Here is a 17,279-nt window from a genome sequence, read left to right on the forward strand (position 1 = left end):
ATAGTCATGTAATGACAGTGAGTCCCATTGTATAGACAAAGGAACAGTCAAGCATGAGTTGAAAGCCATGCACATGGGACAATTGAGTTGCCACAGTTAGGTAGCTGCTTCCTTGAACTGCCTTGACTATTGCTGGGCATATTCCCACTCTTGTGCCACAGAAATTAAATAAACTCTGTCCCTGTCTGCTCTTCCAACAGAACTGGTGAGCATAGGTTTGGATTATTAAATTGCTATTATTAGTCAAATGGAATTCAGGATAGTTGCATGGCTAAAGCTACTTCCCTATTTCATAAATATTCCTCTTTTTTGTCCCAGCATTGTAATCCCATCCTTTTCTTTATTTAGCATGAAGCAATGGTTTATATGGAGCCAGAGAAACAAGTCATATCTAGATCTGCCGATGAGTGTGTGGTGGCTCTTTGTGACCAATGGTGAGTTGGAAGGAAAGATGGAGCCAAGTTAGTTGCATCCCTCACCGCCCTTCATTTTAAGTCCTTTTGTCTGATTTTTAGGTACTTGGACTATGGTGAAGAAAACTGGAAGCGACAAACTTTTGAATGTTTGAAAAACCTTGAGACGTAAGTTGTGGGGGATAGGGGCAAGGTAGATGTGGGCTGACATAAGCCCAGGAAGAGACAGCAAGGGTTAATTATCTTGCTTTTTCAGGTTTGGTGATGAGACACGAAGAAATTTTGAAGCCACTCTGGATTGGTTGAAAGAACATGCCTGTTCAAGGACATACGGATTAGGTAGGATAAAACTTTTCCTATTGTTTAATTGGGAACTCTTGGCTATAGGAGCAATTTAATATTCTAAATATTTTTTAAAGCATATCTGCAATGGCTGATTCCCATAGAGACAACATACTCAGAAAAATTAACATCTGTCATGAGCTGAAATCAAGGCACACCTCACTTTTCCATGTAGAAGCATATTCTAGAGATTCATATAACTCCAATGAGGAGTATTGATTCAGAAGTAGCTTGGGATAGGACCCCCAAGTGTCACTCCCTGAAAAACTCAAGCATGCTCCTTTCAGGTGTACCTCAATTTCTAAGACGTTGAGTGAGGCACAGTTTACCGTACTAATGGCTGCCAACAGAGACAAGCTGATAAATATTGAGTTGTTTTAATCTGAAATGTAAAAAGGCTCTTAAGCGTTTTTTTGTTGACAACTAAGGAATGTGCTGACTACAACACAAATAATTTATTTTGCTATATTTTTAGGCACACGTTTGCCTTGGGATGAGCAATGGTTGATCGAATCTCTCTCCGATTCCACTATCTACATGGCTTTCTATACGGTTGCTCATCTCCTCCAACAGGGTAATCTCCGGGGACAAGGACAGTCTCCATTAGGGATCAGGTGAGAAGAAAAGTTTCCCAGGGTATAGTGTTTTACATAATAATAATAATAATAATAATAATAATAAATATAATAATAATAATAATAATAATTAATACTAATTTATTATTTATACCCGTTCGAAAGCACATCAAAGTGCAAGTAGATAAATAGGTATCGCTCCGGCGGGAAGGTAAACGGCGTTTCCGTGCGCTGCTCTGGTTCCCCAGAAGCGGCTTAGTCATGCTGGCCACATGACTCGGAAGCTGTACGCTGGCTCCCTCGGCCAATAAAGCGAAATGAGCGCCGCAACCCCAGAGTCGGTCACGACTGGACCTAATGGTCAGGGGTCCCTTTACCTTTTTATCTGGCTGGGTTTCCCCAGCCACTCTGGGTGGCTTCCAACAGAACACTAAAAATCCCTGCCATTATTATAGTGTCTTCATGTTGATTCACACTGTGTACCAGGTCTGGAACGAATTCGATTCTTTGCAGGACAACTGTAAACTGCCACATAGTTAGAAAAAATGGTTATCAGAAACCACCCTGATTTTTAATGTTAGTTCTGTTTCCCCAGGAAATGAAAAAAGTGTTTGAAAAGAGAACCAGATGGCTAATCTTCACCTTCCTGGCAATCTGTCTGCAATCATAAATAGTTGAGGTTAACTATCCTGTTAACTGCTTATGTAGTCCACCACTATGCATTCAGTACGGTAGATATATCTTCAGATATAAAGGCTATTATAGAACCTCTAGCAAAGGCATGGGGAACCTGTGGTCCTTGATATGTTGCTGGACCACAACTCCCATAGTCCTTGACTATTGGTTATGTTGGATGGGGATGATGAGATTTGGGAGTTCATCAACATCTGAAAGGCCACAGGTTCCCCATCCTTGTTCTATGATCAAAACTCTTTCTTCAAGCAATTTTCTCAATACCAAATTGTCTAATTTGACCTTCCAGCATTATTGCTTCTCTTAAACTTAAGGTTAGTCTTCTGTGGCATACAAGATGAAGGATTATAGTTTTGTATTCAGTATAGAATGTTAATTAGCTCCTGTCTTCTTGCTTCAAAATGTCTCTTTCTAATGAGGTTACTGCTGTGGTCGATTATGCAGTGGTTACTGCTGTGGTCAATTGCACTTTTAAATTGGGGAGTTAACTAGATGAAGGTGGAGCATATCTTCTCTGGGTGAAGCCACAGATGAACGCTTTAGAAATGGAAATCCTAGCGATATTCCAGCAAACTCATTCCTTTTTTAAACCTGAAGGTAACTGAAGACAGGAGGATTGGTTCAAATGAGAGCTATTTTTCATAGGAATAATCTTTTTAAGGTAGCGTAGTGTCTGGTGAGTCTTTCCTCTGAACTCTTAATTGGACTGCATAGCAGTTGTCTGGCTCGCTTTTTCTCTCATTAGAAAAAGCAAAGTGAAATGAACAGAATTTTAGCTTCACAGGAGCACTTCCCTTTGCTCCCATTGCTCTAGTCAAAGTTTGTGGCTATCTTAAGAGGTCATTATGCAAACCCTTCTATTGCATTTGATGTCTTAATTCAAATTTGCTGATTAAATTTCTAAAGGGAAATAGAAAATTGAGTTAAGGTTAATCCAAGCAACTTCTTTAATAACATTTTCAAAGAATGTACGTATGGCTCAAGTCAAGACATAGGGTGGAATTCAGTGTGGCTCTATTGAATTTAGCATCTGCGAAAGCGTGTGAGCTTGCCAGACAGAATGATTCCCCCTAACCCCCATGTGCACTATTCTGGGGGTTCTCTTGAACTGCCCCAAGCCAATTTGGGGTGGCACATATGGGGTGGAGACAGGGCAAAGCCCCTTGAACAGGCAGAGGCTCTTGTGAAACTTGCCCATATGAGTCACCACTCAATCTGTATGTGACTCTTAATTCTGGACACAAGGAAATTTACAGTTGTATATTTTTCCCATATACATTATACCTGGAATGGGGGGGGGTATTTTCATACCTCAAATTGGAAAAAAAACCATTTCTGGCTTTGAAAAAATGGCTTTGAAAAAATAAATAAAACCAATAACTTTTACTATTAATGAGGTGCAAACCTGGAATGGTAACCGAGTGTTCCCACATGTGTGAACTCTATTCTCAATGGCAGATGTTGGCATCAGGTCTAGTGTGGCTGCAGCCCAGGTTCAAAATGTATTCTGTATTTTTATGCTTTGAACTACCCTGAGATATTCAGATGAAGAGTGGTGTAAATATTTAACAAATAAATAAAAATGAATAGGAGTCTTGGTTTGCAGGTAGTACTTTGTCTCTACAGTCAACCCAATGTGTGCTATATTGATGGCACATTAATGAGATTTGTTACTAGTTGAAATGTTCACCCACTATTTCTAGCTTGTGGAGTCTCTCGATTCTGATCCATACTCTAACTTGGCAACTTTTGGAATTCTGCCTGGGTCAGAGGAATGTGCCACAGCGTAGGCACCGGCAGATATTCCTGTCGACCTCCCCGCGTCTCCACTCTGCTGATAAGCAGGCGAGGTCCCGGCGATTCATCTCAGATGTGTGAGAGGAACACACCGTTCTTCGTCTCTCTCCTTTGGTGTCCCCCAGGAGGGGAAAGAAGCAGACAGAAAACTATTTACATCTTTTATTTCTGTCTCTCATATCAGTACAGAGAAACGTGTCTGCACTCGACAACAGCAAGAAGAAACTCCACCCATGTACTTCCAGTACAGGTCATATGACACACTCACTGAGCTAACATCCGGTGCTCAGTACAGAATGGACTGCCCCTTTGTTTCCATGGCAACAGTCACAAACATCCTTGCTGGCTTTCCAGCCACAAGCAGCTGACTGAGCTGCTGGAGCCTTTGCTTGCTGCAGCATTGGTGCTTTATGGTAACATACTCCCCCTAAAGTATCAATGCGTGCTGCGAGCAAAGCGTCATCCAGAGAAGAAAACAAACAGTTGTTATACTTATAACATTCCCCTGTTGTTTCAGTTCCACCCTTGGAACTACCCGCCACTGGTTTTACCAATGTACCTCTCTGGTTGTGTGACTTCGCATTTCCTTGGTTAACAACTCTCTGTTGTGCCTTTGTCTCTGACTCAGACACAGCTTCAATCTGTCCTTGATCATTTACAACAGCAACATATGCAAGGTTAGCAAACTCCTCTGAATACCTCTTGGGTGGTATACCCTTCGTTGCTCTCTCAGACCTACGTAAGAGCTGCTGCTCTTCTCTGCTTTCTGGTTCAGCCTCTGAACTCTCTGGAGAACCAGTACTAAGCTTAATCAGTGGTTCATCCTCCTCTTCTGAGGGTCTAGTCATCATTTGAGATTTCCTCTCAATGACTGTGACAACTGAGCTGTCTGAGCTATCAGTGTCATCATCATCAGTACCACTGAACTCAATAAGGTCAAACTCATCATCATCATCAGAATCATCTGTGGAAAAAGTATGAACAATCACTCTCTCCTGTTCGGGAGCACTCTCTAGAAATTTTGTGAGAATCACCTGACCAGATTCAGACAAAATTACTCTGTAGAGACCTTTTTCATAACCCACAAAGATGCCTCTGGCATTCTTTACCCCACTTGGAGCTTCTGTTCTCACATGAGATCCGAAAACCTTAAAATAGGCAACAGAAGGTTTTCTATTAAACAGCTTCTCAAAAGGAGAACATCCCAACTCTGTTGAGACTTTTCTCAACCACACATGAAGATAGGACGCTAAAGATTCGGCCCAATAATCATGTGGCAAATGTGAACTTAGCAATTGCGCATGCATCCCCTTTTGCAATTCTTTGTTCACCCTAACACAGACACATTTCTTCCATGCTTCTTCGGAAGTAGCAAGTTTGTGTCTTATCCCTTTTCCATCCAGGAACCTCTGGAAATCCTGTAAAAGAAAAACTGGCTTGTCATCTGTGAAAAGACAATCAATGTTAGCATCATGCATACTTTTAACCTTGTCACAAAACTCCTGAAACTTTTCTAAAGTTTCCTGCGGCTTCTTCATCAAGTAAACCCAAGAATAATTAGTGTAACAATCAACACACACAAGGTAATATTTTGCTCCGCCTCTAGATGGTTCTAAAGGACCAATCACATCAGCATACACCCGCTGAAAAGCTCTGTGGACCTTCTTAGACACCTTCCTGGTGTTCACACTGGTCACACCTGCAAGAGAAATTTCGTTAGAATCAGAAGTATTACATTTCATGTAATCACTTTGATCAAAAGTCAACAAATACAGTCCATCTTTCTCTTTGGCAGTAAGAAACAGTTCTCCATCTTTGTAGATCTTGCATCTTTTAGCATCATAGTACAGTTTTAGTCCCTTCTTTGCAATCTGCGACACACTCAGCAAATTAAATCTCAGTTCTGGAACCAGGTAAACATCGCTTATAGTCAAGTTCAGACTCTCAAGATACACAGTTCCAATTCCGGTCGCTTCCAGTTCTTGACCGTTGGCTTGTTTCACTGTGAAGCTTTGCTTCTTCAACGTCGAAAACAGTTCTCTGTGTGGGCAGAGGTGCTTCGTGGCGCCGGTATCGATTATGAATGCATTCCCAACATCTGGCGTGGTTCCTTTCGCCATCATAGCCTTTGCAGGTTTCACCTGGCAGTTGGTACGGCTTTTGCTTGACGCCTCAGGCTTTGTAGAGCTGTTCTTGGCTCCTTTTGACTGTCGCGGCTTCTTACAGTTCCGCTGTAGATGCCCAGTCTGTCCACAATTATAGCATCGGACGGCACTCAATGCTACGGCATCACCAGCAGTGGGAAGATTTGAACTCTGTTCTTGCCTCCCTCTGTCTTTCACTTCCAGTGCAGCAAGTCTGTCGTGTTCGTTCAGGACGACGGCAGACACCCTTCCCGCGGTTAGATCCTGAGCAGGTAGCGAACCAAGCTGACTGGCAACAACCTTTTAGGTGCGATTCAGGCTGTTTATCATCATGAAGCAAAACACTTCCTCCTGTAGACGGAAATTGCGTTCCACCATCTGTTGACGCAGATACTTCATCTCTGTCAGGTGCGCTTGAACATCTCCATCAGGCGCTAATCTCAGATTGGTCAACTTCTCAAAATACAGCAACGCTGAAGAACCAGCATCTCTCTGATGCGTTGTACGCAGCGCGTTCCAAACCTCTTGCGCAAATTCCAAATGCTGTATATGCACAAGCTGCTCATCTGAGACACACAGAATTATAGCAGTCCTAGCCTTCACATTCTGTGACTCCCAAGCACGCGTTGGTGCTGCAGGGATGGGATTCTCAATCACCCCAAACAGTCTCTGATTCTGCAGTAGGGCCTTCATCTTTACAGACCAAGATGAATAATTGTCATTGGTCAGGAGGGGTGGAGAAGGCAAACCTCCCCCCTTCTTGGCATCCATTTTGAGTCCTTGCATTGACTCTAAAAACACAAGCCTCTAAAATCCAATAGCTGGCTTGTTTACTCTCTAGACACCTGGCAACTCTGACACTGGCTGCGTTGGAAAGTCCCTTCCAGCAGTTCGTGAGGACCTAGTCAAAACAAACTTTGTTTTCGCCTCTCTGAAGCATAGTCTTCTGAAGGACGTTGCTTAGCAACAGCGCATTCCTTTCCTCGGACAGGAAACCACAAGAATGCCTGGAATGCAGGCCTCTTCTAAGTTGGAGCTGCTTTCCCACACTCGCTTTCCGTGAAGCAGAGAATGAATCATTCTGCATTCACTCTTTTTAGCCCTTAAAAGTCTCATACCTTGAGCATCGGCTTGGCTGTCAGCTTCTTCTTCTGGTCAGCTTCTGGCTGCAGAGAATCAGCCTCTCAAATCAGGCTTCCATGGAGCAGAGGAGGACAATTGACCAACCTCTCATCCAGATGTCCGATGGACAGCAACCATCCGAAGGCTGCCACTGTTGGAATTCTGCCTGGGTCAGAGGAATGTGCCACAGCGTAGGCACCGGCAGATATTCCTGTCGACCTCCCCGCGTCTCCACTCTGCTGATAAGCAGGCGAGGTCCCGGCGATTCATCTCAGATGTGTGAGAGGAACACACCGTTCTTCGTCTCTCCCCTTTGGTGTCCCCCAGGAGGGGAAAGAAGCAGACAGAAAACTATTTACATCTTTTATTTCTGTCTCTCATATCAGTACAGAGAAACGTGTCTGCACTCGACAACAGCAAGAAGAAACTCCACCCATGTACTTCCAGTACAGGTCATATGACACACTCACTGAGCTAACATCCGGTGCTCAGTACAGAATGGACTGCCCCTTTGTTTCCATGGCAACAGTCACAAACATCCTTGCTGGCTTTCCAGCCACAAGCAGCTGACTGAGCTGCTGGAGCCTTTGCTTGCTGCAGCATTGGTGCTTTATGGTAACAGGTACCACTGTACTGCAGTCACGCAATCAATCAGTAGCTGAACTGGGTTCCACACAGTCAGCAAAAACAACAAAAAAGAGCCGCAAAAACAAAAATGCAAAATAAATAGCAAAAACATACAGACTTCAGCCTAACACTCAAATCAGAAGTGTAACACTCAAAACGGAGCACGTTCGGCTTCTGAAAAAAGTTTGCAAACTGGAACATTTACTTCTGGGTTTGCAGTGTTTGGGTTTCAAGTTGTTTGAGTACCAAGGCGTTTGAGAACTAAGGTACCACTGTATACTTTATTCTGTATACACTGTAGTACTTATACTTAGCAGCATAATAGATGCTTAAGATAACTGTCACTATTTCTCCCCTGCATAACTTTTGTCCTAATCTGTGCAGGGCAAACCAGATGTCCAAAGAGGTTTGGGACTACATCTTCTTTAAGACAGCGCCATTCCCAGCAACAAAGATCCCCAAAGCAGCTTTGGATAAACTGAAGCAGGAGTTTGAGTATTGGTATCCAGTGGATCTGCGTGCTTCTGGCAAGGACCTTGTTCCGAATCACTTGTCATACTACCTTTATAATCATGTGGCCATGTGGCCAGATCAAAGGTTGGTTTGAAGTACTTTCAAATCTTTAGCTGCAGCCACACACACACAGTCACAATAAGTCTTCATTGCAGACCTCTTTTGAGTTCATCTGAGGCCTGAAAGTGAATTGCTCCTGTACAGAGGAAGAGACATTTGCAAGATCTGTGTGGGATTAAAACATGGCTATAACTTTATTAAACAGCTAATAGGCACCTGAGCCTCGATTTGATCATTCTTCCGTCCAGTTATACAATGCAGATTAATTAACACTTAATTGAGGCTTTGGGAATGGCTATCTCCTGCTGCCTCCCAGATGGGTTGTCCTCACTCTGGCTCCAAGCCTAAGAATAGTAGTGTGTCTTGCACTGTTCATTGCCAATAGCCTTCAATGTGCACCGAGGAGGGCCTGTCATAGTTGCTTGTCCACAAGCCCAAATGTCTTCAGGGTCAAAAGATTGCTAGGCCTCAAGGAATTTGGTTCCCCAGGTGCCCTCCAGACAGTGTGCATGATTGATTTGGATAAGCCTCACTTCACTACCTGGGTGCCTTAGGATGCTCACCGTCTTACACTATTTTCAAGAGCTCAGTGTTCAGAGTGTGCTGCAGAATATGTATGTTGTGAACTGGACACATATATAAAAATAAATAAATGTTTTCTGGCCCTTCCCTCTTGGAGGATATGTAATCAAAGTTTTAAGAACAAGCACCATACAAACTGCAGCAAAGCTTTATTCTAATTTGTGTAGTTTCTCTGGGTGGCATGAAGGTGGCCTCCAGAACAACCAAGGGTTTCAGTGTCAGGCCTATTCAACCAGGAGAGTTGAATCCATGTGATCTAGGAGACAGTAGCTGGTTCTTATGTTCCATAGGTTCTCTTAACATTGTATTTCGTTGACATATATGCATACTGTATTTGCTTTTTGAACCTTAACACATCCATTGCATTTGAGCAAAGACATAGTGCATGTCCTGCATTTCTTTTCCCTTCAAGAATATCGTCATCCCTGTGGCTCTGCTTCTGGGAGGGCCTTTAAAAGTTTAAGAAAAATAAAAGAATCTTTTTCATGTATGTCTTCTAATGCAGAGAAAAATGGCCAGTATCTGTAAGAGCAAACGGGCATCTCCTCCTAAATTCAGAGAAGGTACTTTATTTGTTTATACTTTTGTGATGGTTAGGACTGACAGATCTCAACAATGAAAACCAGGCAGAAATCTTTATTTGGGTAGAGTGAATGAGGGTTAGAATGAAATGAATATAAAAATGTCTACGTGTGAGTGTTGGTGTGTGTTTATTTCAGGGGAGTTCAGTTTTATTATTGTTCTCATGGATAGCACATTGCTTAACTTTTCTCATCAGACAGTGGACAGATTTCCTGTAACCCGCCTCTGTTTGACATTCCTATCCCACAGATGTCTAAATCTACAGGCAACTTCCTCACTCTGTGCGAAGCTCTGGATAAGTTTTCTGCTGATGGTAAGAGGGCATATTAGCTTGGCATTGGAAAAAAAATCTGCTAAAACTGTTGGCCATGTTATACTGGTAAGCCTTAGCCAAATTGGAAAACAAGAATAGGGGGCACACTGGTTCTTCATTTCCAGCTACTAGTGTAAATTTTTAATTTAACCCTTTTTTGTGTCAACCCAGAGCTATTGAAGAAGGCACCAAATTCAAAATGAGCCAAATTGCATCTGGAAAGAAAGAATCAGAAATGCAACTAGTTATATTTGGAGCTGTGGCTACAGAAGGAGTTTGAATTCAAGCTGGATTACAAACCGTAGCAGGAATTGGAAGCACAATTAAGAGTGTGCCCTTGATTTTTCCTTTGAAATTGACTGCCCATTAATAAATTGACTGATTAATAGGTGCCCAGCTCCACCCACCTGTCAAAGTGGCATGGCAGGGAGGAGCTTTTGATCTGGCCCACCAGCTAGATCCAGTTCCTCACCCCTGCTGTCCATGGAAAACAGGAGCTCCAGCTGATCAGCCTTTTCAGGTTGCATATTGGGAGGTCATGACAGGAAGGACATGCCAATGCATGAGAACTTCAAAATGTTTGTCAGTGCTATTCTTTGAGCATGTTCTTCCCCACTGAAAATCTTTCTAACTGTTGTAGTTGCCTTCTGAAATGTAATTTCAATGAAATTTCAATGAAGTTGTCTTCTGAAATGTAATTTCAATGAAGAGTTGCAGTGATGCTGTCTATGATGTTTTTAGCAATGTTCTCAGATATTGATGTGGAAAAGTAGTTGGGAGTCAGGCTGTACTGTCCTTTTTACAGGGCACCTGATGTTCTAACACTGACTTGGTTTCCTTCTAGGCATGCGGCTGGCATTGGCTGATGCAGGTGATACTGTTGAAGATGCAAACTTTGTGGAAGCCATGGCAGATGCTGGCATCCTCCGCCTGTACAACTGGGTCGAGTGGGTGAAGGAAATACTTGCTAACTGGGACAGTTTGAGAAGTGGGCCTGCCACCACCTTCAACGACAGAGTTTTTGCCAGGTACCATGAACAAGACCAACTTTCTAGCTCAGAAAAAAAATGTGGATCCCTCAGGACTGTTCTGTATAATCATGTTAAATCACAGATTCCTGCATGTTGGCACTTCTCTTTTCTTTCGATCTAACTATAACTTTCTCTGTTCTTCTCTTCCTCCATGCCCTGCCCAGTGAAATGAGTGCAGGCATCATGAAAACAGATCAAAACTATGAGAAGATGATGTTTAAGGAAGCTCTGAAAACAGGCTTTTTTGAATTTCAGGTAGGCTGTCCACTTTCTGTAGCACAGGATTTTAAAAGTTTGACACTTAAAATACATTTAAAGAATGCAATAACAGTTGGTGGTAAAGCAGTTGGTTTGAAATTTTGCTGCCTGCTAGAATAATAGTTTTACTTGGCTCTGCTACTTCTGACCCTTTAGTGGGAGATGCCAGGGATTTAACATGCACACAATTCAGCACTAAACTAAGACCTCTCCCACAGTGGCCGGTCTGCTTTTGCTATGTTGTGCAGCACAGATTTAGCATTATGCTAGAAGGGTAGGTAGAAAGACATAAAATTCATATTCCTGTAGCCAGTAGTCTTTGTTAAGCATTATACTTCCACAGGATGTTATTTCCCTTCTGACAACCAGGGATTTATAGTCATTGGCAGGCAGTAAAGAGGGAGGGCCAATAATTAAAGAAAAAATTGTTTCCTTTATCTCTCTCTTCTTTTAGCAAACTTAATTTTAATCAAGGATGGATGGATCAGAAAATGTATTCCTGCTGCCATTAAAAAGCAGGATGCTTTTCACTTTAGTCCATAAGGTGTCAGCAACTCTCCAAAATATCTGCAGCAGCATATTGCTTTGCTTAATAATGAATTGCTCTGACTCCTTTACGCAGCTGACTTTCAGGAGTGTGGTTCGGCTGGCTGAACTATGTGCATAATAATCTATCATATTTATTGCCTCTTTTTTCCCTTACTACTTAATGGTAGCTTTTTATGTGGGCCATTCAGAATGATAGTGCCTAATATACAGTTACAGTTATCCTTGACTTTTATGTCTGTGCCGATAGATGTCTTTTTTAAGAGCCATAATAATGTAAAGCTATATAATGTCCCACTGGCAGAATTTCATTTGGTCCTAATCCCAGCAGGTTTTTTTTTTAAAATAAAAAATATGGTCCTTTTAATAATCCATTATAGGATTATAAGTAGTTTATGTTTTAAGGACATATTAAAGCAAGGAGATTGGCTTTTATGCAATGCTTTTCCATGACAGTTAGACTGTTTTTACGGTGCTTGTGCTGGCTCTCTTTCAGGCAGCAAAAGACAAGTACCGTGAACTAGCTATCGAAGGAATGCACAGGGACTTGGTGCTCCAGTTTATCGAATCTCAGACTCTCCTGTTGGCTCCAGTCTGCCCTCATGTGTGTGAACATATTTGGGCATTGCTGGGCAAGGTATGGCTGTTTATTTATCGCTAGTGAACCGCTTTGCAGTCGTCACATTTTCCCTCTTTGTGATCATATCTCAGCTAAATATCAGCAGTTCTGCAAACCAAGCACAATCCATAGCCTTTGTATGGCCCTATTAGACTTCGTCATTATGTTGGAACAAGGAAGGTAAGAACTGTTCCTCTCTTCTAATCCCAGTGTCTGTTGTTAACTCAAATTTAAAGACTGACTCCATCATGAAAGCTTCCTGGCCTGTGCCTGGCCCTGTGGATGAAATCCTGATCCGTTCTTCCCAGTACCTCACAGAAGTAGCTCACGAACTCCGTCTGCGCCTCAAAAACTACATGGCACCAGCTAAAGGAAAGGTAAAGGCCTATGCCCGCCCCCCCCCCGCCCCAGCTGTTCCTACACTGGATGGTTTTGAAGAATCATTCCCTCTGATGAGAAAGGTCTCCTTTTGTTTTCTAGAAAGGCAACAAAGAAGCACCCCAGAAACCATCCCACTGTACCATTTACGTGGCCAAGAACTACCCCCCATGGCAGCACACTACGTTGTCTGTTCTGCGCAAGCATTATCAGGTGATCATCCTACCTAAATTCCCTCCCATTGCTTGCTTGTTGGCTTATTGAACGGTTTTCCATCCTGCCATTCCACCAGACTGTCTGCAACAGGCATAGGCAAACTCGACCCTCCAGATGTTTTGGGACTACAACTCCCATCATCCCTGACCACTGGTCCTGTTAGCTAGGGATGATGGGAGTTGTAGTCCCAAAACATCTGGAGGGCCGAGTTTCCCTATGCCTGGTCTGCAAGGTGGCTTACATTCCAATAATAACTGTAGTAAACCCAGCAGAGCAATATAAGAAACAGTACACAGTAACAGTAATTTGTTAAAGCCAGTAAGAAAGAAAACAAGAATGTCAGCTATCTCCCCATTTTACTTTATTATTTGCTTCTCTCGTCACTTTCTTCTCTCTGTCTCTCCTGAAAATAAAACTAACTTGGCATCAAGTTATTGAATCTAAGGGGGAAATAAGTGTTTCCAGTGTTTTAATAAGATTATTGCAGTTTGGTCGTAATGTCTTTTTTGGGTGCGTGATTATGTTTGCTGTATGACATCATTTCTAGTGATGTTTTGGAAATGGGGTTCATTTGAAAATGGGTTCAGCTTTGTTATCCTTAATCTTTTGCCAAATGCAAAGCTTAGTTAGCTGCTTATTTAAGTGCCTGTTCTGCAGCAATACTGGCTGTGTTCAGACGAGTGTAACTTCCTTATTAGGCAAGGAGCTTTGAGGTCCACTCTAGTCTTTGGTGAGTATGATAATTCTCTGGCTTTGTAAGAAATATACTAGAGCACAATAAATTCTTCTGCCTTAAAACTTGCACAACACTAAGAAATCCGGCTTGAAAAGTTGCAGTCCTTGAATTCTTAAGCTTCTGGAACTGATCCTTTAACTCTTGTGGCACAAGAACAACAGCAGCACTCAAACAGAACAGCTAAGTATCAGAGTTGATTTGTGGATTCGCTGTGTCTTTTCAAACTGCAGTAATGTGGTTAAATTAATTTCCTTCTAATTAGGAACAAGCATGTCTTTGTAACTTGGTGTCCACTGCCATCAATCCATATTGAACAGAAAGAATATGGATCTTACTAACAAGGCAGAATGAATTGTACTTTCCCATTTACTTTGGGGCTCCTATCGATGAAGTTAAATTGTAGGGTGAACTTGGGGAGAGGTTGGGACACTGGCGCTGACAGCATGTAATGTTTCTCTCTCCACCCCACCCTTCTTTATTCTTTTAATAACCCTGTGAGATAGGTTAGGGCCAGAGAAAATGATCTATGGCCACCCAGCAGCTTTGTGGCTCCATGGAAGTTTGCCCAAGGGTTTCCCTGGTCCAATGCTGTAACCACGACACCACCCTGCAGTTCTTTGCATGTGGCACATGAAAAATGCAGTTGTGTGAAAGTGGTAGCAGAGAAAGTTAGAGAAACAGATGCCTGAAATTCCTTTCTCCTGCAGTGGAAGCAGACATATGTCCAAGCGTGGATCCTAGCATACCTTAGGGCCCGCCAAGCCCAAAGAAGCCCATGTATTAGCAGCTATCAGGCTGCTCAATAAACCTGCCTCTCTCTTGATCCTGTTTTTATAGTTCTAGAAGCCAGTACTGTGCTCTTTGTGGGCCACGACATGACGGCACTGCTGTGTGCGGTGTGGTAGATTGCAGCTTGTGAAGGACTGAGCTCATAGATTTTTCTAAATGATTTGGGCTGGGCATGATGTTTAGGGTGAAGCCACACATACAAAGAAAGACTTGCCAAATAAAGATTTGCGGCTGTGTTGTTTTCTCTATTGATTAGAATAACTTTCTAAAAAGCAGTTTTTCAAAGGGAAGTTAGAAGGATGCTCCCCATGGGAATGTACCACAGTATTAAGATCTTCAAGGAGGAAAGTTTTAGGCATCTGGGGTAAACTTAAATGAAGGCTATATGTGCTTGCTACAAAAACGAGAACTGCCATGCTGTGGTTTAATTGGATTTTATTTTATTTTTTAAAAAAGGATCTCATATGTGTTTTTGTTGTAGACCAATGGAGGACAACTACCAGACAATAAAATAATTGCCACTGAACTCAACTCCTTGACAGAACTGAAGAAATACATGAAAAGGGTTATGCCTTTTGTTGCTATGATCAAGGTCAGTCTTCCTGCAGCTTACGGGAGGGGGGTTATTGGTTTGTTTCTGTTTTTTGTTTTTATTGTGTATTTTATCTTTTTTAAATCTTGTTTTTATTTTGTATTTTTCTGTTGTGAACTGCCCTGAGATCTATGGATGAAGGGCAGTATATAAATTTAATAGTAGTAAAATTTCATCCCTTGAAAATTTGAACCAAAATGGGTAATGAAATTGGTGGTCACATTGGCTTGTGTCCAATTATGTTCCTTCACTCACAGAAGGCTCTTCATTCCAGGGGAAGGTTCTGCGAATAGAAAGGGGAGGCAATTTTAGCAAATTCTCTCCTTCCATAGGGTGCCCCAGCCCTCTTGAGCATGTTTTGTGCACAAGGATTGCTGGGGTGTACAAAGGGAGGAGGGTTTAAGGGAAAAAAATATGCCTCTCTCTCCTGTTCATGGAAGCTGGAACAAAGAGCCTAGGACTTAAAAACCCACTTCATTGTTACCAGTTAAATTTGGAAGTAACTACCTTGGGCTCCTGGTTATAGCAAAGACTACCATTTTGTTCTATAGCTTGGGATCACAACTTGAATGCAGCAAGATTTCTCCTGAGAAAAGAAAAAGAGAGAGAGAGACATTAAGAAATACATTTGATAACTGGAGGAGAAAGCATGACTCTAAAAACAGAGCTTATTGGCCACATTTATCTCCCTGCATTATCAGTTAGTCAGAGTAGACTAAAATGCCAGGAGGATTTAACTGATGCACTTAAATAACAACTGTTAAGTAATAATGCCCCACATGGTCATTGCCCAAGCATTTTCTGAGCCTTGATATTGTGCTGATAATTGTTGCTGGCTGCAGTGGGTGTTGTTATATTGTTACTTTAAAACAGTCATGATGGTTTAATGCAATTGCTTTAATAGCTTTTTTTGTCAACCACCTAAAAATGCTCTGACTAGAAGGTGGTGTGTATAGGTTTAAGTAAATCAATAATGTAAATTCCTGTGGCCCATGGCTGTGGAGCAAAATTAGAATGAGAAGATGGTTCATAGGGTGAAGTAAGGATACTGAATTTAATGAGTACTAAATTCACAGAAGTATGATTAACCATATATATATATATATATATATGGTTTTGGTGTCTTCGGGTGTCTTCCCGTGTAAGAGTCGGGGTGTCTGTGCGTCACGTTACTAACTCCTTCCAGTTCATAGAAACAATAAAGAAGCAATACCTACATCCCGATGACCTACTTGTGAGCTTCGATGTTGTATCTCTCTTCACTCAAGTGCCCATTAATGAAGCCTTGACAGCCATTCAAAACAAATACAACCCCCCCAAATACATCCTGGACCTGACCAACCACTGCCTAACCAACACGTACTTCATCCACAATGGACAAAGATACAAACAGATAGAAGGAGCACCTATGGGATCACCCCTCTCACCGGTCATCGCAAATTTGTACATGGAACACTTTGAAACCAATGCTTTAGACAAGTCAGAACACAAACCCAAACTTTGGCTCAGATATGTTGACGACACCTTTGTAATTTGGCCACACGGGAAAGAAAAACTAGATAGCTTCCTCACACATCTCAACAGCCTACACCCCAAAATACAATTCACTATGGAAATAGAAGACAACAACCAACTCCCCTTTCTTGACGTCCTAATCTACAAAAAACCTGATGGCTCCCTAGGACACACTATCTACCGGAAAAAAACACACACCAACCGCTACTTACATGCACAATCACACCACCACCCTGCACAAATAAACTCCGTAGCCAAGACTCTCATCTCCAGAACCAAACGCCTGGCTGACAAAGACCACTTGACAACTGAGTTACAGAATCTCTCAAATGTGTTAATCGCCAATGGATACCAGAAAAACAGGGTTACGAAGCTAATCCAAAAAGAAACACCCCCCAAAAACCAAGACACAGAAGAAAACAATGGCATGGCCCTCCTTCCTTATATCAAGGGCACTACAGACAAAATCAGCAAAATCCTCCATAAACACAATATCAAAACAGCCTTCTGCACCAACCCAAAAATAGCCAATATCCTCAGAAACCCAAAAGACAAAATCCAGCTCGAAAACCAAGGGGTCTATGAAATACCCTGCAAAGTCTGCCCAGCCACGTACATTGGACAAACAAACAGACGAATAAATGCACGTATCGCAGAACACAAGAATGCCGTCAAAAAAGAAGAAAAAACTTCCTCTCTTTTCCAACACATGAAAGAAACAGGACACGAAATTAATTTTGCAGATTCCAAATTGCTCTTTAACATGGAACATCACCACAAGAGAATAATCATGGAAGCCATCGAGATAGAGAAACACCCTCACAACATGAACAAGC

At 42.1% G+C, this 17,279-nt stretch overlaps 1 protein-coding gene across 2 annotated transcripts in view; it reads left to right on the forward strand.

The window, feature by feature from the left end:
- LARS1 (leucyl-tRNA synthetase 1) overlaps positions 1–17,279 on the forward strand; it is a 49,244-nt gene that overhangs the window by 20,815 nt on the left and 11,150 nt on the right. For both annotated transcript variants that reach the window (XM_082213437.1, XM_082213436.1), the window contains exons 16-28: positions 349–434; positions 516–581; positions 670–752; positions 1,231–1,369; positions 8,098–8,310; positions 9,374–9,431; positions 9,700–9,763; positions 10,608–10,791; positions 10,959–11,049; positions 12,095–12,235; positions 12,454–12,594; positions 12,698–12,808; positions 14,818–14,928. In XM_082213437.1, coding sequence (XP_082069563.1) covers positions 349–434; positions 516–581; positions 670–752; positions 1,231–1,369; positions 8,098–8,310; positions 9,374–9,431; positions 9,700–9,763; positions 10,608–10,791; positions 10,959–11,049; positions 12,095–12,235; positions 12,454–12,594; positions 12,698–12,808; positions 14,818–14,928 — 1,488 coding nt within the window. The remainder of the gene's footprint in view (positions 1–348; positions 435–515; positions 582–669; positions 753–1,230; positions 1,370–8,097; positions 8,311–9,373; positions 9,432–9,699; positions 9,764–10,607; positions 10,792–10,958; positions 11,050–12,094; positions 12,236–12,453; positions 12,595–12,697; positions 12,809–14,817; positions 14,929–17,279) is intronic.

The sequence above is a fragment of the Podarcis vaucheri genome, assembly GCF_965113315.1.
Source record: "Podarcis vaucheri genome assembly, chromosome: 2".
NCBI lineage: Eukaryota > Metazoa > Chordata > Lepidosauria > Squamata > Lacertidae > Podarcis > Podarcis vaucheri.